At 38.0% G+C, this 24,750-nt stretch overlaps 1 protein-coding gene across 2 annotated transcripts in view; it reads left to right on the top strand.

The window, feature by feature from the left end:
* Positions 1 to 24,750, top strand: part of NRG3 (neuregulin 3) — a gene marked incomplete at its 3' end in the record, with an annotated part of 382,825 nt that overhangs the window by 269,400 nt on the left and 88,675 nt on the right. For both annotated transcript variants that reach the window (XM_084264712.1, XM_084264711.1), the window contains exon 3: positions 5,796 to 5,869. In XM_084264712.1, the coding sequence (XP_084120838.1) occupies positions 5,796 to 5,869 (74 nt within the window). The remainder of the gene's footprint in view (positions 1 to 5,795; positions 5,870 to 24,750) is intronic.

The following is a 24,750-nucleotide window of genomic DNA, read 5'->3' as shown; positions in this document are numbered from 1 at the left end:
AGGGAAAAATAATTTTTTAAGGATTGAATCATCCTCAGTAGGTGAAGATAATTTTTATCTCATGAAAAGCCTAAAGCCTCTGTATTGGTGTGAAATGTTGACCTATGTGTGGTTATACCACAAGTAAATTTGATACCAAGTAACCATCAGTAATACAAATTTATATCCTCAGATACATAACCTAATCCGAGTTTTAATACTGTAGTCTAGAACCACTGTGTAACAGTTCTGCATGGGCTATGTACATTGATTAAATGTGTTTTTTTAACAGAACACCTTCAAAGAAAAAAAAGTAAAAATCTGTTGATGGGACAGAAATTATCAGTTCCGGCACTGTCGTAGATCTGGATGGTTTGATGAATGGCTTTACTCTTGTTAATTTTTAGTCTTTTTCCAACCTACTGTCCTGGATTTGGTCAGGATGGAGTTAACTTCATTTGTAGCAGTGGATGGAATGCTGTGTTTGAGAGTTAAAATGGGAGCAGTGCTGATAACACCCTGATGTTTCTAGTTGCTGTCAGACAGTCAAGGACTTTCTCAGCTCTTCGTATTTCTCTATTCATGAGAAAGGAGGGGCAAAGCCAGGACAGGTGACTCAAACTGGCTAAAGAGAGTATTCCACGCCAATTACGTCATGCCCAGTACAACGGGGGGCTGATGGGAGGAGGAGCAGAGGGGCGGCTCCAGGACGGGCGGTTTTCGGGGGATGGTCGGGTTCCAGGACGGCTCTGGGTGGCATGGCCTGAGTTGTGGGTTCGGTGAGAAACTGCATTGTGTATCAACAGCTTCATATATTTTTGCTCTAAAGTCCTGTTAGCATTGTTATATTGTATTTTTCTGCTATTTTAGTAAACTATCCTTATCCCAACCCACGGGCCTTTTAGTTTCTTGGTTTTGGGGTTGTTATTTGCCCCTTCCTCTTCCCTTCCCTTGCCTCTCACCCCCCCTACCCCCCTTCCCCTGCTCTTTTCCTTTAAAGAGCAGGCAGCTGCGTGGATCTCAGCTCTCAGCTGGGGTAAAACCACGACACCTACCTTGTGTGAAACAAAGAAGGAAAACCATCCAGATCAGGAGAGGAATAATAATTCAGTAGTTTCTACATAGTTTTAGATGAGGCATTTAATCCACATAACTGTTTTTTAAATGCTAAAATCCTTATTTAGATTAATGGTTCCTACAGAGGTTGTAGAGAATTCAGAATTTACTAAAACATCCCTATTTACAATACTAAAGGATCATGACAGTGGAGTTGAAGTTGTATAGTCTCAATCTAGGTAATGACTTGGGGTTTTGTATCTGTGACCTTTAATCTCTACACTGTTTGACCTGAGAGCATAACAGTACTTACCTATATCAGAGAGGTGAATTGACAATTTACATTTTTAAAAAATAGTTAATTGTACCAGTGATAAGTACAATTTAAAAAAACCTGTCTGATTCGGTTTCTCTATTGATGTTACATTGCTTCAGCTAGCTTTATTCTAGGACAAATGACATAGAAAAAAATCCTCTCACCCTTCTTTGGCTGCCTTTTCAAGATGATTTCCCTTGTTACTTGCTCTACTCGCTCTATTGTCCATTCTGTAAGAGTTGTACCACTTCTTTACACAGTAGTCAACCTTATTTCTTTAAGAAAAGAAAAAAAGAGGCAGTTTATATCTCTTAATTCGGTCACTTAACAGATTGCAAGGCCTTCAAAAAATAATATTTAAACCCTGACATGAAACCTTTATTACATAGCAAGTGTCACCTCTAATGTAGAGAATACTGTAGAAAAAATTTTCTGAAATAAGAAAAAGAGGAGGGGGTTGAACATCCTGGGTAAGCATTCTGGCCTTCCTGTCTAGAGGGATTCATGTTTGTTTTCAAGAAATACTGTGACTTTGCCCAATTCCTTATCATTCTTATGGAGTGCACTCCATAAGATTTGAATACACAAGAAATAATACTGAGAAATGTCCATGGAAAATGTCTGTGATTGCTTTAACTGGAATATGCTTGTGTTAATGCTATTTAATATTAGTAATGGGGACAAAAGGATTGAGTAAACACTCATACTCTGCTTACTGTTTAATACTTAAACGCAAATATGATTACGTAGAAACAAAAAAAATCCCACCGTTCTCAATAGGAATGATAAACATGTTTCTGCGTATACTTGTTCACAAAAGTTGTAGGTAACTCCGGTGCACAATGCTGTTTGTCTTCAGTGACCTTAAAATACAAAATGTAGAGAAAGTACGTCACCAAGTGAACGATGTGAAGAACACAAAAGAATCTTAGTTGAATTTAGTAAATACCATTTAGGGATGCACTTTTTGCAAGCATTTTAGCAGCTGCAAATTAGCTTTACCTGTGATTCTCTTTTCATACCACTTAATCACAAATCATTCCGTTCATCCAGTCTTGTTGATGTTTTTGGTCTAGAGCCTAGACACATGCAGTTCTTTTGGTGAAAATCTCAATGCAAAATAGAGATTCCGTTTTCATATTTACTTTGCAAGGATGCTGTAATTAACACTATTTATAGAGCCCTTCACTATGGTCTACACTGAAGTGTGTGCCCAAGCCTGTTCATGCTTCAGCAGAGAAGTGATTTGTGGTGCTGAACTGGAGCTTAGTATGCCCTTTCCATCCCTTGCTGCAGAGGTCCCACTTGTGTATCAGAGTGTTTGCTTCAGTACAAGAAATGTCTTAGCCTAGTTTCATTTCCTTTTTTTCTTTTTTTAAAGGCATATCTAATAAACCTTTGCTTGTCATATAATCAAATTATTATTTCTGAAACAGTTGCCTGCATCAAAGCATTTCTCAAGAGTTCCCTGACTGCTCACAGTTTTTTTAATGGATCCATAAATATGGATGTGGTCATTCACACTGCATATGGCAGTACTGAACAACCTCAGTTGGAATTTCCTGAACTTCTGTTCGTGACACAACAGTGCTGTTTCTGTTTAAATAGTGCTTTTTGGGGGGTGGTGGGTTTTTCTTTTGTTAGGGGTGTATGCCAATTAGCAGCATGTATGCATGTCATTAATGGACACAACTATCACATCTGCCTGTTTGGGACAGATGGCAGATGCTTTAGCGAAGATTATAGGACACCACAGGATGATCAGCTTTTATCATGTTGTAACTCTGTAACTGTCAAATAGATATTCTACAATATTATCAATTTCACAAGATTTCATTACAAAAATTTGAACTTCAGTGTGATATTAGCCGAGTATATATAAATATATGATATAGTCAGGATAAAAATAATACTTTGATATGATAGCCAATACGTTTTTAAGAGAACAAATCCATCCCCATCATTATCTTGAGATTGCACAGCATAGCTGTGGCAGCATGCCATTCTGCCAGGTACCAGGGATGCTGGGTTTTACAAGGGAGAAGTTGTAAATCTAAGTGACTGTGATATATTCTGTTCCAGCCCATTGCTCTTGCAAAGTCAGGAAGAGAGACATGTGGAACATACCTGACTTGGAGTCTTCTGCTGGGGCAATACTTTCCAGGAGTCTCTTGTCAGATTGGTTTTGAGGCCACCAGCTTTATAGGCATCTGCTGTGTTTGCAACTGATAAAATGTAGCCCTTGCCTGCAACCCTCAGTGGAAGGTGAAAATATCCACAGAGCTGCTTGCCATTTAACTGAAATACAAAAAAGTCTTTTCCTAAACTAAAAGACTGGTGTGTGGTTTGGTCCCTGTTGCTGTTGGTAGGATTGGCCTACAGACCCCCAAACCTACCCTAGGAACTAGTAGTAGCTGAATTTCTCTCCTGCAGTTCTGGCACAAGCAATTAATTACCTGGACCACAATTAATTACTTTGACTATCTGATGGGAATAAATAGTGCAGACTCTTTTCTCAGCTGTGAAGCAAGAGTCTAGTTTCTGTGAGGAATGTGTGAGGAATGGAAGAGAAGGCATCAGAGCTTCTAGCTCAGATGTGCTCTGTTAGCCATCAGAGAGGAAGAGAAAGGGCTGTTCCTGCTGCTGTGAATGTACCAATAGCTTTCCTTTGCCTGTGCCTCACTGATGGGTGTTAATACATGCCAAGGAGGAGCTTCAGACAACTCTTCCAGGGGTTGTTATGCTCTGACTCTCTATCTTCATGCATAGTATCAAAGTTGTGGAGCTAGGCTATGTGATGAAAGCTTTTATGACTGGCAGACCAACAGTTTAGCACAGTTTTACATTTGTAACGGGGTGATAGTAAATGAAAAAGGTACGAGTATATGTCACAAAGCTAATAGAAAATGCTAATGCAAAGACAAAATAGCCTCAACCCGTGCAGGTTGTTCTTAAGATTTGAAAATAGGTTTACCAACTCAGGACTGCAAAGTAGAGTTTCTGTTTGATGTGATGCAACCTCTGATGTTCTTCAATCAGAGGCAAAAAATGCATGCTGCAGTGTCTGACTATATGGAGACTTCAGTTTTTCTGAGCGGTGGACAATTTTAATTTAATATTCTGTGTTTTAAAACAAAAGAACACTTTTTCCTTGACTGATAATTTCTGACTGCTGCCGTGGGATCTGAATTAATCTTCTTTCTAGTCAGTCATTTTATTGATAGACAAGTTACCAGTAAGTAGCACTCGGTGTCCCTCACAGACAATGCCAAAAAGGGGGATTTGAAACAGTACCTATATATACTCTTTTAATCATCTTCTTACTCTGTATTTTTCCAACATTTGGGGGTTTGGTGGCAATACTTTTAATTTATATATCTATTCACAACTGTGCTTTGTAGTTCCTGCATCGAGGCTAGGGAGATGTACTTCTCACTGAAGAATTAATTTATTAACCCAAAAGCATTTTTAAAAGCTTCTTTTAGGGTAAGCATGAGTATAAACATTGTGAAGGAGCAGATAAATTCTGGGCTTGACATTATCACATAATTCAAGTTGCAGCTGTCAATCCTAATGAAGGTGGTGATGCTGATTTGAGCATATTGTTTATATGATGTGCAAGAGCTTTGGGAGATATGGAGTCCCTGTTGCTATCATTTATAATTAAAGTGTCCATCACTTTTCTCTGAAAAACTGCATGGCAAATAAATAATTAAAGGTCTGATCCTGACACATTCAGTTGAAATGAAAGAGAGAGACTTCTGAGAAAAGTCCAAATGCAGTAAATGGAATTTCTTCCAAGTAAGGTTTCAAGATAAATAACAGTATTAGAATCTCAGGTCATGTTTGTTAAGGCAGGAAGATATTCTGGGTTATGTCCTTTAAAATCTAACTCCACAGACATCTCGGACTGTTCACTTATAAACAATGCCTGACACTGTCTATCATGCCTAAATGTGTTATCTTCTAAGCACAGTAGAAACTAGTCTTAAAAAGAATGGCTAGATAAGCATTCCATGCTTATTCAAACAGCCGAAGATAAACAAGTTGTTAATCTGATGGGTTGTACAGTGCAGAAGCTTTATAAAGCTTTGTGCTACTTAATTACTTTATTTTATTATAAATATGTCTCTTTTATAGAGGAATTTTCCTTGATTGTTTCACTGAATTGATACTTAAAAGAAGGGTTATGCTTAAATGACGTTTCTTTTCATAGTTTCTAAAACAATAGAAGAGGGTTGAGGGGAATTTTTTGAAATACAAATGATTTTACTTGCTTCCATTGTGTTTCAGTAATAACCTTGCTTCCATAATAGTTGAAATAACTGTAAATATGCAAGTTCCTTGCAGCGTTGGCAGGGAGAATTTCGGTTGATTTTGCTACCTTGAAATTAACCTTTTACTATCGCATGCGTATGTTTGTCATTTATCCCCTTTTTCTCAGGTGCAAAGAGGGCTACCAAGGAGTCCGCTGTGACCAATTTTTGCCGAAAACCGACTCAATCTTGTCAGATCCAAGTACGTCAAATGTTTTTCTTACATTTTTTTAATCCATGCTGGAGGCTGTTCTTGCCATGCGAGATGACCCTTTGCCTATTGTCAGAAAGCATATTATGGACCACTGCAGTCATGTGTAGAGAATGGTGTGGCTTTTCTTGGTAGGATAAAAGCACATCCTCCAGTCTATGTTCTTATAAAACATGTTCTGCTGCAGCAGGGCAGGCCATCGAAGGACCCAATTCCCTGTGATTTGGAATAATACTCTCACTGCTTAAAGCTAAAATGTTCATGTTTCTGTACTTTTGATCCAAGAACAAATCACATTACAGAACCTATAAGGAAACCAAGTATAGTCTGCAAAGTGGTTCCTTTAAAGGAAAATACATGCATCTTGTCTGAAACTGCAGAGATGATAATCTCATTGGAAATACATGATGTCAGTTTATGCAAAACTAAATTTCTTTCACATTTACAAATGAAGTTGCTCTGTATTTTCAGAGTAAAGGTGTACTTTCAGGTAGTAATATGGAGACAGAGTAACTTTCTATTACACTGCTCAGTATATGCCAGAATGCAGTTCTCCTACTCCACTGTTGCACTTCTTAAATTAAATCATCTAAAAAAAACTATGTCAAAAAATTAACCAAGATTAGTTTCTTGGAAGTTAAATCAATAACTAATGAATATTATTCATCTTAAATTTTTAAATGGAATAACATACAACAAAGGGTCATATCCAATCTCTTGGTTTTGTTCTTATACTTGAATACTGTAATGTATTAAGTCTTCTGATGTTGGGTGCTCTTTAAACTTTTATTTGGGCTGGTTTATGTTATTTGAAGAATAATGCTTTATTCTAGTCGGTTTTGTGTTTTCTGTTCCTTTTCTGGTGCTTTTCCATGTGAAAGCCTGTTGCCAAAGACACCTGTTGTTTTGTACTTCTGTATGTTGCATAGCTCCCCTTATAGTTTGCTTTGTATTTGGTTTAGCTTTTCCTTTTGCTTGACCTTTAATGGTAAACTGCAGAGAATAGGTAGATTTTACCTCTGCCAAGTTTTATGTGCATGCATAAATTTCTGTATATGTCAAGAAAAAAGGTACTTTGCCTCCTTAAATTGACGGTGGGGCAGGGAAGAGAAATCACTTAACAGGACAGGGTGGTACCTGTCTGACTTGGTTTTAACAGGGGACTCTAGCTTTATTGTCTCCAGAGTAGAGATGAAATTAATATAGGTACAGTACAAAGCCCACAGGAGACTCTCAGACAAGGCCACAAGCCCGGCAGTGTCTATGTACTGCAGTCAGTATTGTTGTTTCTTTGCAGTATGGCGTTGGTTGCACGGATTTATTTCTCTTTACATGGAAAATGCTTAGTTACCCTGATTGGTTTCCATAAATTTGTTCAGCCACCTGATCCTGCTCAGTAAGCTAAGGTTCTGCTGAGTTGTTCTTTTTACACCTTCTGACTACAAAAGCAATTTTATTGAGGCTTGCTTTCAAAATTATATTATTTAGGGTACGAACAGGGGTCCTTGCCTTGGTGTTGACAGAGATCCACTGGACATACCTGTGGCCTGAGAAGGGGTGCTCTTCTAATATAAATAAAGAAGGTTAACTTAAGTACTTAACCAGTCAGTTTTGAAATTTAATTTCTATCTGATCCTCATCTGTATCCAAAAGAGAAAAGCTTCTGTTCAAGTATATTCTTGCGTATTGGCACAGTGTGATACATCTCTGTGTATGCACTTATTCTAAGCATGCCTAGCCTGAAAGGGAGATATTAGAAACTTTCTGCTGCAGTTGGACAGTAAAAGCATGAACATTTTGCTGAGGAGTCAAATCGGTAATGTATTTATCTATCCTCTGGAGAAGAAAAAAATGAATACCACGTTGATAATTAGCACTCAGTTGCAGAAGTATTTCCTGTCTGCATAACCTGAGGAGTGTAAAAAGTATATGGCTTAGTAGTCAAACACAATATGTTCATCTCCAAAGGCTCTGGTATTGCTTTGCAAAAACTTTGTTTGGTGGTGGCATGTGTGTTTGGATTAGGAAGAGAACTGTTGAAGGACACTGATGGATGAATTTAGAGATGGCTTTTTTTTTTTTTAATGTAAGGCTTAATTCCCAGAAGTTGAACACTGACATGACTGCTTTTATGTCTGGACTACATGTAACTAACATAGACTGGTGTCAGTTGAGCTTTATGAACAAGTCTAGCTCATTCAAGTTTTGTGGGATTGCTTAGGGGCCTCAGCAGCAAATGTATACAGAACTGCTAAGGATGCATGTGATAATATTTTAGCATATTTAAAGCTTGCAGGCATCAAATACTGAAGCAATATGTTTATAATCTTACCTTGCCCATGACAGTTCTGGATATGTTTTGAGAACATTCCCTTGTTACTAAATGGGAAGTGAATCTGGACCACAGTCACTTGGAAAATAGCAAGAATAATGTTAGTTATTTAGATGCACAAGAGTCTTTCTTTTAATAGCCCTCTAAACCAAACCAAGCTTGTTCAGCATGTCTGTTATCTGACGTTGTGTAGTGACAAATAATGTGCTCTGGCTTTGCAATATTTGTAACAGTATTAGGCCAAACCCAGCTTCTTGCCTTGTTTTAGGTTGTTAGACAGGTTTTGACTTTTACATTACAGACAGGAATACAAATTGTGTTATAATTAATATGGATTAATGCATACTCAATCACATACATGTAGTTTAAATATCTTAACCATTCCGTTTAATTAAGATTCTGTTTTTGAGAAACTTCTTGAAACTACCTGATGGTGTTTCAGAGTTCCTGAATTGGCATCCACAGCTTCTTGCAGTCAGATCTACCACCTTCCTTCAGCTGAAAGCTCGAAGCTCAAAGTTAGGATCAAATTCATAAGAAAACATATGTAAGACATATAGGGCAATGTCAAAACACCCCTAACACAGGTCCTTCTACTGGACTTTCAGGATTTACAGATATTAACAGCTTTCACTTCCCTTAATTTCTCCACTCCTAACCATTCTGTCTGTAAGTGAAAGATGTTTGAAAAAGAAACAACCCAAATGCAAGTAGTTTGAGTAGAAGTTTGTTAATATTTGAATATGGGTGAAACCTGCCTAAATCATGGGAGCCACGAGGAATCTAATAAAATTAATAACATCACCAACAAGGGAAAAGGCTGCATGCTGCATGATGATGCAATCCGTGCTCACAGCCACTATCAGGAGGAGTGAATCTGTCAGCTATGCTAATATTGGGCAGGACAAGTCCCTGAGCTCTCTCTGTCATCGTCTCCATCTGTTCAGGAATGGGACAGAGAGAAAAGTAATAGGAGTCGCATGCTGGAAGGAAATGGGAGGAGTGTATTTGAAACATTGCTTCAGCTTTCTCCATTTGGGCTAATTTCTTTATAAATACAGTTCATAGCAATTGTAGAGCATATATGTTTTCAGCATTACCACTACAACTTTAATGTAACTTTATGTACAAGTCATTTTTCAGGCATGTGTAGTCCTATGTGTATCTATAGGATTGGGAACTTTTATACAACATAAATTGTACAAATGTACTCATGTACTATCCTTTATAGTGTTCTGGAGTAGACCTGCCTGACCCAACGTGTCCTGGAAGGTAAGTTGTATGTAGGCTGCAGATATTTCTTTTGATCAGGTTTTATACTGAGGCAAAGTAGAACCTTTAAAGCTTATTGTTCTGTGTGGATATTCCAAAGTGGTGGTGAATAAGTCATTGAGAATGGGCTTGTCACCAAATTAGGTTGAACTCTGCCTTCAACTATTTGGTTCTTAAGTTATCATTGAAAACTACTTTCCTATGCAAAAAGTGTTTTTTCATTTTACCGTTTGCAGTATTCATTTTATATTTGTCATAATAAAATTCAAGTTGTCCCATTTACCTTCAGAAACTTAAGTGAAGAGGAATCCCCTATCAACTACTGGGAATGTTAGCCAATCCTTTTAAACAATAAATACGTTATTTTCTAAAAGAAGAAAAACAGAATGGAAAGCTTATAGGTCATTAGGCCGTGTTCCTGCTGTTGCAGTCAGCCCCATCATGTAATTCCTTCTGTAGGCTGATCACACTCCATTTGTAAACTACTTAGAATGGATGTGAATTAGCCACCAATACCAGGTTTTGTTTATCATCCCTGCTCTGAGGTTTTCAAGACACAGCCCAAATTTGCCAATGCTGTTATTTATTAAAATTCACAACTTCTTTCTACATTGATTTTTTTTTTATTAATTTATTTTTAAAATATTGGTTTCCCTCATGTTACACCTTAGGTCTATTGAACTCGCTTTTTCAAATGTCCAAGGTTTAGTTCTTATAGCGTTAGCTGTAGCCTGTGGTCCTATAATACTCAAACCTGTGACAGCATGGTACAAATCATATTTCTTTCTGAATCGTATCAAAGGCAAACCTGCAGGTGTTGTGTCTGGAATCTGCAGTTACTCTTTCTTAGATTGTGACTTTATCAAGCAATGGATAAAAACCCCTCTCCTAGAAGACCTGGACTGTAAATAAGTAAAATAACTCCAGATACTTTAAAAATTTAAAAAACTTTGTTTTTCCAGAAATGTCTCAAGACCCACACTCACTTCCTCCAAAGAAAAAAAAAAACAACCAAACAAAAAAAAACAAAGCACCCAAAATACCCAACATCCTTCCCCCTTGGGCTTTTTGCCCTTTTAAAAAAGTGTTGGTGGTGGTGGTTTTTGGGGTTGTTTCTAGTTTCCCTCTCTAGTCTTGTATTTGTAAGAACATAGGAAGTCTGGACTTCTCTGGAGAGCTGAGGTTCAGCCTCCTGCTGTAAGCAGAGCTGGCACTGAAGCTTCTGGTAGCATGAGTGCACAGTGTGAAGGTAGTTTATAAAAGAACTGTTTAGAAACAAGGGATATTCATCATGGTTGTGAAATATTTATTGAACATATTTTCAAATAATTTGAAGAAATAAACTTCTGACTCTTAGTGATTGAATTTATAGAACCTGAATATTTTTTGTCAACTTAATGTTTCTGAATTTATCAACATTCCTCTTGAGTTTGGTTTTTTCCTCCGTTTTTGATTTGTAAAAGGTGTAGGAGAAAATAAGATTTTGCTATTGGAAAGACTTTAAAAGTTGGATGTAGGTAGGAGTAGTTACAAGTGGAAGAGGATTTGGGCAAATAGGAGGACTTACTAGCCCAAGGTGAGTACCTGAGTTTTGTGGCGGTAAGTCCTTCTAAAAAGGATTTAACATGGAGCTTGTTTAACTTCAAACCTTTGAAATTTTGATGTAACTCTGAAGCAACTCTGAGCAACTATAGGCCAGTCAGCCTCACTTCTGTCCCTGGAAAGGTGATGGAACAGCTTGTTCTGGATGCCATCTCCAAGCAATTGGAAGAGAAGAAGGTCATGAGGAGTAGTCAGCATGGATTCACCAAGGGGAGATCATGCTCGACCAATCTCATAGCCTTCTATGATCTCATCACCAGCTGGGTAGATGGAGGGGAGAGCAGTGGATGTCATCTACCTTGACTTCAGCAAGGCTTTCGATACTGCCTCCCATGACATCCTGATAGCAAAGCTGAGAGAGTGTGGAATAGATGAGTGGACAGTGAGGTGGATTGAGAACTGGCTGTTGGACCGAGCTCAGAGGGTGGTGATCAGTGGAGCAGAGTCTGACTGGAGACCTGTGACTAGCAGTGTTCCCCAGGGTCAGTGTTGGGTCCAGTCCTGTTTAATATCTTCATCGACGACCTTGATGAGGGAATGGCATCCACCCTCAGCAAGAGCTGATGATACAAAGGTCAAAGGAGGTGATCCTCCCTCTCTACTCTGCCCTGGTCAGGCCCCACCTGGAGTATTGTGTCCAGCTCTGGGCTCCCTGGTATAAAAAAGACAGGGATCTCCTGGAGACAGTCCAAAGGAGGGCTACAAAGATAATTAAGGGCCTGGAACATCTCCCGTATGAGGAAAGGCTGAGTGAGCTGGGACTGTTCAGCCTTGAGAAAAGAAGACTAAGGGAGGACCTTATTAATGTTTATAAATATATTAAGTATGGGATGCAGGGGGAAATGGCCAGCCCCTTTTCTGTGGTCTGTGGAGACAGGACAAGGGGCAATGGCTGCAAGTAGGAGCACAGGAAGTTCCGCACCAACATGCGGAAGAACTTTTACACAGTGAGGGTGACAGAGCCCTGGGACAGGCTGCCCAGGGATTGCCTGTCTGTGCAATATGAGCTGCTTTGGCAGGGGGGTTGGACCCGATGATCTCTCAAGGTCCCTTCCAACCCCTACAATTCTGTGATTCTATGATTTTGTGGCTTTCTTTTGTCGTAGGAAGAGAGCTGCTGCAGACCAAGTTTATTTTGTAGTAATTGTAATTTTATGTTGTCTTATCAATTTAATTGTAGTGTGTGCCACATCCACTGTGCATTCACAGAATAAAATTCACACAATAAAAATATATTAATGTTACTCTAGAATATTAGACTTTCACAAAAATGAAATATAAAAACCTTTAAAAGGTGATATTTTATTGCCATGTAAAATTAGATTTGAAGAGCTATGTCATGACAATGGTCAAGTCCCTGAAAATTATAAGTTAGTATAAGATCTGTTAACATCCATCAAGTGGGTGTGATATTTCCGTTAACTATAGTTTCTTTATAAGAATATATAAACACAGTTCCTCCAGTTCACATGCATCGAAAATCAACCTACATTAGTGTTGATGCATTAAAGATTGAAATGAAGGAAAGAGTTACCTTAATAGAAATAGCAAAAAAGGAGAAAAACCAACAGACTCACTTCAAAAGTTTTAATAAATTTATCTCTAGAGGAGAAGAAATGCAGCACATGAGATACAGGCTCAGCACAGAAAGAAAAGATAACCTTGGGGAAAAGAGGAACATATTTTTCCTCCTCTGTTAAACTGTGGATAGATGCCTCAGGAAGCAAACTGTAAAAAATGATAGGTATGTGTGTTTTCAAATTTGAGTTACGATGAAGTAAAATTTTACTTTTTGTGAATAGTCTGAATTTTCCTGACTTCTAGTTTGTTTTAGAATAGGGACATAGGCGTTAATCTGCCCAACTGGAATGAAATGCTCAAAACCAGAAATGCAACATTAACAAAGCATTTGTAAAATGATTTGCCAGTGATAAATGGAAGCATGAATGTGTTTGTTGTCAGAACATACTGAAAAGTTAAAGCCCAGGAGAGATTAATTGAAATCACAGATTTGCTACTAATACGCTGAGCAAAGAAAATCACACGCAAAATGAATGTAATTTTGATAGTATCTTTTGATAGCTTCTTACAATCTTAAAAATAGAAGTTAATGCATAGGGAAACAACTGGAAGGTGATATTTGCTTCAGTAGATAAGCTGGGAGTGTCTTCTATGGAATATGCAATCATATTCAGCGATATTTTTATTTTGTCAGATTTCCAGGATAGATTTTAAAAATCATGAGACTATTGGTGCTTTTTCTAATGTAGGGGGGAATATTTAAATTAATGCTAGGATTCTAAGTTTGTGTTGCTCTTCTCAAGTAACACCACGGAAAAAAATCCACTTTTGTGAAAGCTGTTTCTAAACAGCATTGAATTGCTTTCATTAATTTTGTGTGCGATAAGAGAGATGTTTTTCCCGTACTTTCATTGAATTCCCAGTCCTTTTAGAAAAACACCCAGCAATAAGTTTGCACAACAGCTCCCCTACCCTGCCTGGCTGTCTTTACGGAAAGATTCATGGGGGGTTACAATTGATTTTCATTTCATATTTCAGTTTGAAATGTACTTTTAGCCTTTACTAAATGCATATCCATCTATATATAGTATTAACTACAATAACCATTAGGTAGCAACGTCACAAAGGTTTATTTGGAAAAGCAGAAAAACTTTGTCTGAATTTGAACAAAATCCTTTTATTAGTTTCAAAGGAAGATCTCTATTCTCTGCTTATCTCTTACCCTGGAGGACAAGAGTGTATTTGCATCTGGTTACTCAACATAGTTTTGTTTTCTAAACTTTTCATTTAAAATATTTAAGCATGACTGGCTATTTCCTTATTTTTAGGCCATTGGTAGGCTTCTGTACTTCAGCTTATAAATACTGCATCTCTGTAGAAATGTGTAGAGAGAAGCTGGAAGCAGATAGATACAATATAATTGACAAAAAAAACCCACCACCAAAAAAACCCTATCTATCCCCTCCCAAAAAAAACCACCAAAAATCACACCTCAAAAAAACCTCAAAAACATTTATTTCTTTAAAACTGCCTGCATGTGAAAGGCTAATAATGAAATTGAAAGTTCCTTTTATTGAGGTCAGAATAAATCCCAAGGCAAACAGAAAGTGGAGGTGTCTAGCAGTGCAAATCCCAGTCAACCGAAAGTTTTCATTAGTCTGTCTTCCTATGTCATAGATGCTAGAAATCAAGAAGGAAATTACAGCTACCTCATGCAGAGTAGTTTGAAGGCTGTCTTTCCAAACTACCATTCATCTGTGAAATTTGGGACTTGCATCTAGTTAAAGAATTTCTAGGTCTTTGTGTAGTGATTTTTGCACGTGTATTTTAAGGAAATTTACCATATGATGGCAGAAACACTTGACTGTGGCTCGTTACACAACAGCCACAGCAGATGGCTTCAAATAGAGGTTACAGTCTTATGTAAGGAGTTGTGAATCGCGCACTCCCGCTGGCGAGCCTGCTCTGGCATGAGCACGGGGTTCATCTCAGTACTTGAATGAGAGGCGGTGCAGCACGTTCGCTAAACAAGCACCTTCTGAAGTGATGAGCCTCTGAAGCATCAACTTCTCCTATGCACTCCTCTTACAAACACGTTATGATTTCCTAAGTCTGCTGTTGGCCATCCTGTGTCTGGAAAGCTATAAGTATAAATATAGCTTGAAGTATATGTTCTGTGACACTCTGGAAGCATCTAATTTAACCTGTTGTTCTGAATAACCTTTTGAACTTGCATACTTTTCATACTGACAATATGCCACTGTCGGTGTCAATCTCTCTTTCAGAAGGATTTCTCTGATTTTGGCTGGATGGACAAAGTGCGATCAGTCATTTGACTTGTCAGATCACGCTTGCAGGCCTTCTAACAGGAAAATTCAGCAGTGCAGCAGTCATAGCTCTTCATGCTCAGGGAGAAAAGTATAAGCAAAGATGGGTCATCATGAGATGACATGTAGGAAAATTACTCAAAACTTGACAGTGATTTACCTGAAAAGCATTCATTTCGTCAGATTCTGTCTTTGTAAATTAGCTGCTCAGTTGTCCAAACAGCATCTTACTTTAGCCATACCATTTCATTTTATCTCAGTGATTTAGTCACACTCTTGTCATTAAATGCCTCAGGATTGGTTGAGATGGTATGGTATAGGTTTCATAAAGAAGTCATAGGCTGTTGCAGGAGCTAGTAAGAACACATGGAGAAAAGAGATGGATTTCTCTTACTGGCAACTACTCATACCTTTGAATGTATCAGCCTGTGGTAAATCCAAGTCTGAATTGGGTGTTGTCTTTTTCTGTGAGTGGTTCTGAAATTCTAGCAAAAAATGCAGCAGTGTGTACACAGATAAATCAAAAAATTGTGGGGCGTCTGATAATCTGATCTGTCCCATCTGCAATACAGTTATGTGACTCTAAGTAATAAACAGCAGGAAGATGCAGGTTCTGGCAGACACAAAGCTCAAGATCGTCCAACATACACTAACAATATTGAGAGTAAAACTGTAGAGGCTTATACATGAAAGCTAAAGTTTCTTCCAACACGATTTCTGCTGAGTGTGCTGATCATCTTCCCCAAACAAATACTTTATAAGAGTCTCTGTGCTCTTAACTGATCTTCACTCTTTACACGAAGTCTATGCTCTACTACAAGGATGCTTATTAAGGCAATTATTGTTCTTAGACATTTCACTTCACACGGAACATCTACCAGTGTTGATTCAGCTCATTTGAACAATCTCTGCTTATCAAGGAAAAAAGGGAATAAGTGTGTTGTTCAATATTAATGTAATAAGTGCTTTGTGGTGATGTGAAGACCAGGATCTTTGGTTGTACTGTGTGTATATAGAAATCTTCCTAGGATAATGGCAATCTTACTGAAAACATTAGTGTCAGCATTACTATGACTTTGATTGCCACATCAAGGTAATTGTTTTCTTCTAAAAGAAGTGATAAGACTCCTGGAGGCATTTCCAGGTGCATTCTTCAGGCCTTACATAGCAATCATATTTGGCAAAAGGGAACCATTTCAGTTAAATTTTTACTCTGTGAACTCAAAATTTATGAAACAATCTCTGGATCAGAAAAAATAAATGGTAAAATCTTGGTCTCATTGAAACTGGTTAATGTTTCGTTAATTGATTTCATTGTCCTATTGTGACTTTTATTCCATTTATGGAATATATTCTATTTTGTTAGAAATTTTTGTATTGACTATTGGGGGGTTGAAATTGCCAACCATGAGTTTATGTATTCACTTCGTTCAGTGATAAATTTCATTGAGGAAATAGTTTCTTACAAGATAAACCAGATCAGTGTTGTCCCAGGAGCAAACCAAAGAACAGATTGTAACAGGCAGTTCTTTATGAGGTTGTTTATATTGGGAGTATCTGATTCACTTCCAACTCTTCAAGGGATCACCGTACTCCTTGTGCTCCTGGCTCTTGCTGCATGTACCAGCTTGCTGCGGAGAAAAAGTTCCGTTGTTTGCTGCCATCAGAAGTCACAGGTTAAGGAGGGACCTGGGAAACAGAAAGTTTCTGGTTACTTCTGTAAATAGCCTGAGTAACAGCTTTAGCAGTATAGCTCTGAATAGCAGCCCTATGAAGCAAAGAGTATAGACCCACTGAATGACCGCATATAATCTCCAACCTCTGTCTGTCTTTGCTCACTTGGTTCTTGTAAGTAGTTCTGCTCTTTGATCTTATTTCTATTGTCCCAAATTATTTTATCATCTTAACTGGATTTCCATCACCAAAAGGACAAGATCTGAGTGTACTAAATATTCTGCTGTTTTAAGATAGCAGTTCTCTTTTGGCCCACTTACCTTCATTTCCTACTCTCTTGTTTCATCTTTTTTTTTCCTCTTATCTTCTATTCTGACATACCTACTATATTTCCTTCCCTGTTTTGAAGGGCATTTTTCCTTCAGTATCTGAATTACATTTCTGTTGGTGACTCTTCAATCTCTGCTACCACTCAATGTTTTCTATGTGCTTTTGCTGTGATTTCTTCCCACATTGCCACTGCATGTGACCTTTGTACCCTTTCTGAAACCAAGGTTTGACTCCTTGCTCTGCTTGACCCATTTCCCCATCTTCCAGGTGAATGCCTAGATTACACATTGCATTTCACGTGCTCTCTGGTCTGCCTCAATTAGGTTTCTTTTTTTCCCTTACATATCAGGTTTGCTTTTGCCATATAATGGGATAAAAAATATAATTCACCATTTAATTTAGTGTCCAAAATGTTCTTTACATGTTTACAGTGAACAGATGTCCACATTCCATTTTGTTTCCAAGGGAAATTAGCTACGAAGATACAGAAAGAGGTTAATACCTGATGCTTATCAGGAGAAAATATCCACTGTGTGGGTTGTTTGTGAAAGGCAGTGTCTAAATTTAACCTGGTTTGTTGTGGTTTTTTTAAATAAAACTGACTTATTGTTGAAAAAAGGATGGTATTTTCAGCACTAAGGCTTTTTATGTGCTTTGACAGTACTTTTATTGAGAAAGCTTTTTCAGGTTAGAAGAAACCAGATCTAATATGGGAGAAGAGGCCCCATATTAGCAGAGAACAGAGTATTTGTCCATAACAGGAGAAACAGAGATTCAAGTCCATGTTGTTCTTGACCTGATTTTTCTGTCTTCCAGATGAATGTCTATATCACGCCACAGAAAAGAGAGTGGGTCAGTGTCTTGTCTTATTTCTTTTCTGGAAGACTAAGCTTTTTCTACTATACCCCAGCTAGCTCTAGTGATAAATGGGTAGAATTGAAATCTCTGGTATGGTAAAATGTGAATGATTGCAGCATTGCCCTACCCTGGAGAGAGCACAAGAAAAAATTTTGCTTTAATGCTCATTTACATTACAGAAGGTGTTAGAGTTTTCAACATGTATGATATTGACTTAGGTCTTCATCCTGCACAAACCTATACTGATGCATATTGTTTCTTGGGAGAACTACTCGTATGAAAGATAAGTACATTTGAAGCATCCAGATGAGTTATTTGCATTAATCTGTGGTTTACAGCACAAATTTGCAGTTTTCTTGATGTTGAGATGATCAGCCATAATTTAATTTTCTGTATTTAATGAGTCCTCCTGAAAAGATTTTTTCTGTGAAGCTGAACAGCTCCAGCATTGAAGCCTGGCTCCTGCTGGTGGAGGAGCTCTCCCTGAACAGCTCTGCAGCTGACAGTTCAATACACTGATGGGCATGGAGTGTAATTTTGAAGGAGCTTGTTGATCTGTAGGGAATAACAGTTGTAATTATAAACATGTACGTGTGTGTATATTACTAGGTATAAGCAAAAAGTAACTTTGTTCTAAAAGCTTTTTGTCTGGTTTAGTTGTCTTTGAAAGTTTCAGTTTCATATTAATACTATATTAATTTTCTGGTTTTATCAGTCTCAAAGTTTTTAGCAGTGCTTTTGGTTAGGTTTTGTTCAGCGTCCAGTAAGTATTCAAAGGTTTAAATGCTTTAGAAGCCTTAAAGTGCTATCTTTGCACTTTTAAAGATGACTTGTTTCAGAAGAAAGTTGTGAAATTGGTTAAGCCTTATAAGTAGATGTCTGAACAGCTCCAACTAAAAACACTACTTACCAATGCATTCTCAGAAAATTATTATTTATTTTCTTGGTGCTGGAAACATGGTAACTAAAGAAACAATTCAGAGAAACAGAATCATTCTTGTATGTTAGTAGTGAATATCTTAATCCACTGGAAAATAGGAATATTTGGCTATTTATCTATCTAAGGCAAAGCTAGTCAATATAAATTCATAGTGTCTTCTAGCTTCCAAAAGAAATTATTAGACTAACCTACAAATTTGCCTATTACAGATTAAAGATAATGTCCAGTTCTGTAATATTTTTATAAAATTTGCAGCAATGTTTAAAAACAGACGGCAGGTTAAATCAGTTTTCAGTTTAAGTAATGTCAGTGTAACAAGTCACTGCCGATTATGGTGTAATTTTCAGTGTAATTAGCTGTTCTGTTCTGCCTGCTTGGGGGGATAAAATCAAGCCAGTGCCCTGTAGTTGAATTGAGGCAAGTCTCCCTCCATGACTTGGTAACATGGCTGCACTCATGGTTTGGCAGATAAGGAAGTCCTTAAACCTTGGTAGATGATGGATTAACTTGACCCATGGGTCAAGGACCACATGGGAGAAGGACAGTCAGCTGAATGAGCTTCATGAGATGACTCACTCTCTGCTCCTGTGGCTCTTTGTGTGATAGCAGGAGGGTTTGGGACCAAGATTTTAGTTTCCATGGGTCTGCTGGTCTTGTAATCTGTACATAATGGACCTGCTTTGGCAGATTAATGTAGTCTTGTTTGTCTGATCAGGATAGAATAATCAAAAAGGAGCATCCAGGAGAGTAGCATTTACTTTAAAAGGAAGAATATAAATCCTTGCACACAAAGAGGTTGAAGCTTGTATTTTAAAATAAAAACCTGTTCCTTAACATATATCAAACATGACTTCTGTTGTCAGAGGTAAGGGTAAGACAGATAAAATCTATCCTTGCCTGTCTTCAATATACTTTACAGTGTGGATGTAGTAGTGCAAAACTGACTTTTGAATGTGGCCAGGCCCACATGCTGAAACATGCTACAAACCATGTCAGCTCTTCTGAAGTGTCCTGTTAGATCCTGGTTGATCAATTTATTCACCCTTCAAACTGAACAGTTACACGACCATTTATTAAATAAACAACAGGGACAATGTGTCAGGCAGCAAGCTGGTAAATGGACAAAGGCAAATATTTTCTGGAAGACTGTATTTTTTGACATGGTACGTGTTTCCACTGAGGGAAAATAAGGGAAATCGATGGCTCAGACTTACTATCAATCTCATTATTTTTTATTTTCTTGAAGCTGTTAACTTTTCAGTCATCAGTAATTCTAATTTTTATTCATGTTGAGTTGAGCGTAGCAAGGCTTTCATACAGCAATAGAGTCATAACATGGACTTTTTTCCTCAAAGAGAAGAGAAAATGCTACATTAAAAAAAGCAAAATCATTATTTGACAATATCTGTCACCATGTGTCATGCAAGCAGAGGAGTTTTCAGAATTTGGATTCATCTATGTATAAACGCATATTTGCTATTGAGTTTGGTTTTGTAGAGAAAATTTTTCCTGCTCTTTACTTGAGACTTAGTATGCCATATTCACAGCATTGTACTGCTGCTGCTTCTGTGGCTAAGGCACAGCGCTACTGCATGAGCTTGTAAGTAGAATGTTAACAAGTTGGGTCCAGTTGGGGTACCGATAAAGATGCTTTCTTAAGGTGTCAACAACTGTAGTTGGTTGCTAAATAGAGAGATGCATCTGCTTGGAGGAGATCTTGACCCATTTCTGTTGGTTCTCATTTTACGAGCTCTCTGTGCCTTTGAAGGTACATTCAGATTAACCCATTTCTCCCTCCAGAACTTCCCCCAACCCTGCATCAGTCAGAGACCTCATACCAGAAGTCGTCGTGAAAGCAGCATGAGCTGTCTGTGTTTTTTCATAACCACCCTGCAGCTGTCTGAATTACAATAACCTTAAGTTCCCAATGCAGTTAGTAGGGGAGATGTACTCTCCTGCTCCACCAGAGGCTAATTAGAATATGGCAAATTAGGCAAAAGTCACATTTACATGTTATAAAGTGATATGTAGAAGGTATTACCTCTTCTGACTGTTTAAGAAGTCAGAGGAAGACTCCAAGGAATAGCTTCTCTATGTCTGGCTGCTTCGTAATAGAGGGAAATTGTTTGGTATCTGCTAGGGCAGATCTGCACTGAGAGCAGCTGATGCTGCTGGGTCAGCAAAACATCTCAAATCCAGAGATGTTTAGCTGAATTCAGTGAGTTGGCAGCATCATAAAGCTGACTGCCAGAATTCAGAACATATAAAGATGAAAATACACTTCTTTTTTGCGTCTTTCTTTCCCCCTGTTAAGAAAGTTGCCGTAAGAGGAAAATAAGAAAAAAGGGTATATATATATAAAAATTGCAGTGAATGAAGGGGTTTTTTTTTTTGTTTGTTTGTTTTTTTGTTTTTTCCAAGGTGTACTGTGGAATGAGTTTTCACCCAAGTGAAAAGACTTGCTGAAATGAATTCTAAATGAGCATTTGCTTGCCCAGTATAAGACTTGGAAAGTCTGCTGTTTATTTTAATTTCCCAGCTGAGTTTGTCCTGAAAGTGAAAGTTACTTGAGATTAAAATGAGAATGACATTTACTGAAATAAGAATGAGACTTACTTAAGTCTTAAGTGAGAATTGCTCAAGTTTAGACCAGGTAACAGGTCGGTTTAAAAGAGGATTGAACTTCTTCACCTGCCAGTCCTGATGCTCTATTAAGTGGTTTGGAACAACTGAGCTCTTAAGATTTTTCCCATCTTGATCTTTTGTGCAAAAATGTTCCTCCTAACATCTAGTATGTATGGGCTGACATAAACCAACCTGTTTAATAGTTACAGCTCGTCCTTGTGCATTACTTTTGACAACACTGTCTTTCATCAGCTGTCAGGTTGCCTATTAGAGCTGCAATCCTTAGATTTGCTCCATTAGAATTACTCCAAGGATTCTCTAGTTTGATTAATCTGAGCATCATCTGCACGATTTTCACTGGAACGGTCTGTGTTTTGCTGCTTTGTGGGGGAAGATGTAGAATGTGTAACTTGGAATCCTTTGCTTAACATAGGTGTGCTGAAAACCATTTAAAGTTGATTGCCAAGAGAATTTGCATAAGCCTAAAGTGGGGGGTAGGAAGTACACCTTCAACATGCATTCTGTCCTTTTTCCTCTGAGGTTTTTCTTTTTCTCCACAGTCAGTTTCTCATTACAATACAATGCTCTCCTTAACCCCAAATTTAGGAAGAAAAATATGAAAGTAATTCATGCCTATAATATCCTTCCATGCCTACTGATATTAAAGCTGACAAGTAGTTTGGTGAGCGCAATGGCAGATGGTCTGTGTCTGAACGGAAGAAAGAGCAGCAGCAAAGGAAATAATATTGCCAGGAGTGATAGTAAAGTTTAAGAAGCAGTAAACGTAGCTGTGTGCCTAGGCATTAACTAAGAGATTCTTCAAGAGGAGGGAGTTGGGAAAAATAAGAGATCAGAGAGGGAATTCATGATTACTGCCTAAGCACATCCCTTTTTAATTTTTTAATGCAAAATCTCTTACCAGCAGATTATAATATATGTGGTAGGAATAGATAAATATTTCAGTACTAGGTGGACAAAACAAAATGGGAGGAATACAAGAAAAATACTGCATTTCAAGATGAGTTTGGGTTTAATTATGTAAGACAGTGGAGCAGTAGGAGTAGAAAGCCAGAAGGAGCAGATGGATAGTTGTTCTCAAGGTGATGGATGTGAACAAACTTGTACTTCAGGTCTGCAGAGCCCTGACTGATAACACTGCCTTGGACTCATGGTCAGGATCTGGCTTTGGGGTGAAGCAGATTGCTGAAGAGAGACTTTGGGATGTTCTGAAAGATTTCTGTCTGTCTTAAATTTCTGGCTGTAAAAAGCTAGAAGAAAAAGGAAAGTTAAAATGGACACATGTGCTTTGGTCAATGCAGTAATGCTTGGTTTTGACCCTGATTTATGTCTGCTCATCCCTGGAGTGTGTTAAAATGCCCCCAGAGTTGTTAATGAGACACCTTTGACTTTTGGTATGGGTTAAAAAATGAAGAATTCAATTCAGAGCTCTTCTTTATACCATTGGTTTTGTTTCAATGGTTTTGGGTGATAAAGACTGAAAAGGAAGAGTATAAAGTTGTTTGAATTGGGACTGCTTTGGTTCTTTATTTTGTCCCCTTTTGTTCATGAAGAAGGCACACACATACTTTTTTATTGTTTTCATTTGTACAGGCCGTAGTATTTGCAGCAGGAAAAAAAAATGCAAAAATTAGATGCAGAACAAGTGAAGAGACTGGGAAAGCAGCAGTGTGTGCCCAGTGCGGGAGTTACTGTGTGGACGAAGTGCGGCTGTTCTGTGTGCAAAGCAGGGATGTGCTGAATTCCTGCCATTGCCACGCTTTTTTTCCTTCTTGCTACACAAACAGATACAGTTGCTATTTTTTTTATTTATAGCAATGCAGAGGAATGACTGTTCTTTTCTGCTTTAATGCATTTGTTTGCTTAGAAAGAAATTTCTATAGTATGCTTTGTTCAAAGAGGAAAGTAGTACATTATCCATGTCAGGGCAGGACTGTGAAATGCAGAACACATTTTTTGGAAGAACCAGCCTGGCTGACTGGAGAATTTTATTTTGGTTTAAATTTATCTGTAAACTTGGATCAGTTGTCCAGCAATTTGATTGACTGATGCAGCTTCTGTTTGGTATGCATCCAAATGTACTTGTTTATTGTGCGCTCCCGTTATTTATCCATAAATCTCTCAAGCCTTAGTTACTAGCAGCTGCACCACTATTTGAATGTAAAACAATGCATCTGCTGTGTAAGAATGCAAAATCTCTCACACAAAAGGAAAAAGTAAAGGCAGAAAGTGCAAAATTATTAGTGGAATTTCAGCACCTGTGGACATTTAATAATATTTTGGCTCCTGTATGTCTTAATTCAGTTTTTGAAATTATGCTTAGGCTCCCTGAGAATCAACTTCTTAATGCCTTTGAAACACCTGGGAGTAAATGAATCCTTGATGAAAATCTTTGCATGCAGTTTTAGGGCTTGGGAGCTGTTTTCTTTGTTTTGGTCCTAAATGGTATTTGTATGGCATGTCTTGGTTTGGCTTGATAGTAGACAGGATATTTGAGACCAGACATTGGACTAGCTAACTGGTAATGGATAGGAGGGTAACTGTTAGGTGATAGGGCAAGTACTTTTATCTGATTCCCTTTCCAGTATATAGCTATGACAAGGAGAGGGACTGTTCCTGGAATACCTTACAGACATACGCAGTGTTGTGAAGAAACAGTTGATCCCAATAAACTAGACAGAATGTCCTTAAATTTCCTTTGCGCATTGTGACTGTCCCTGAGTGTAATTGCAAACGTGATGGAGCCCAGAGCTCAACAACCTTTTGTAAAGATTGCCACCACCTATGTGGAGTGACAAGTTTTCAGTAGTCTTACGGGAAATTGTTGCACATAGTGAATTGGCACCCGGTGTTTCATGTTTGATTTGCGGGGGGTGGGGAGGAGGGGGTGTTTTACAAAGCCAAGTAACATAATGTGATTTGTCTGATCATAATTCTTCCCAAGGAGATCTGCATTGTGAACAGTTATAGGACTGCCACTTGGCACGGCTGTAACTCATCTTCTTTGCAGATATAAAATGCAATCATTGAGTTCCAAGGTTTAGTGGTATGGTAGTAGGTTGGTAGTTTAGTCAATAGGGTAAGTCAGGCTGGTCAGTACGCCTGCTGAAACTCTACAGTACGGCAACACTTTTAGGATGTATTTATTCTCTGCTGGGCACAGCTAGCCTCCTGTTTCCAGTGATAAGCACACTGAGTTTAGGCTTTTTCTGGCTTTAAACCTGCCCTTTTAAAAATAAATCTAATTTTGTGGATGGTATATAGACATTCATTACTTTATGTTCTTGCTCTAAGCAAAAGCCCTCTTCTCTCTTTTAGTTAATCAACTCAGTGATTTTCACAAAGCTATTCTTACTATTTCATAACTTACTTT

This window comes from Gallinula chloropus, assembly GCF_964237585.1.
Source record: "Gallinula chloropus genome assembly, chromosome: 5".
Classification (NCBI taxonomy): Eukaryota; Metazoa; Chordata; class Aves; order Gruiformes; family Rallidae; genus Gallinula; species Gallinula chloropus.
This window is presented reverse-complemented; position numbering and strand designations above follow the sequence as displayed.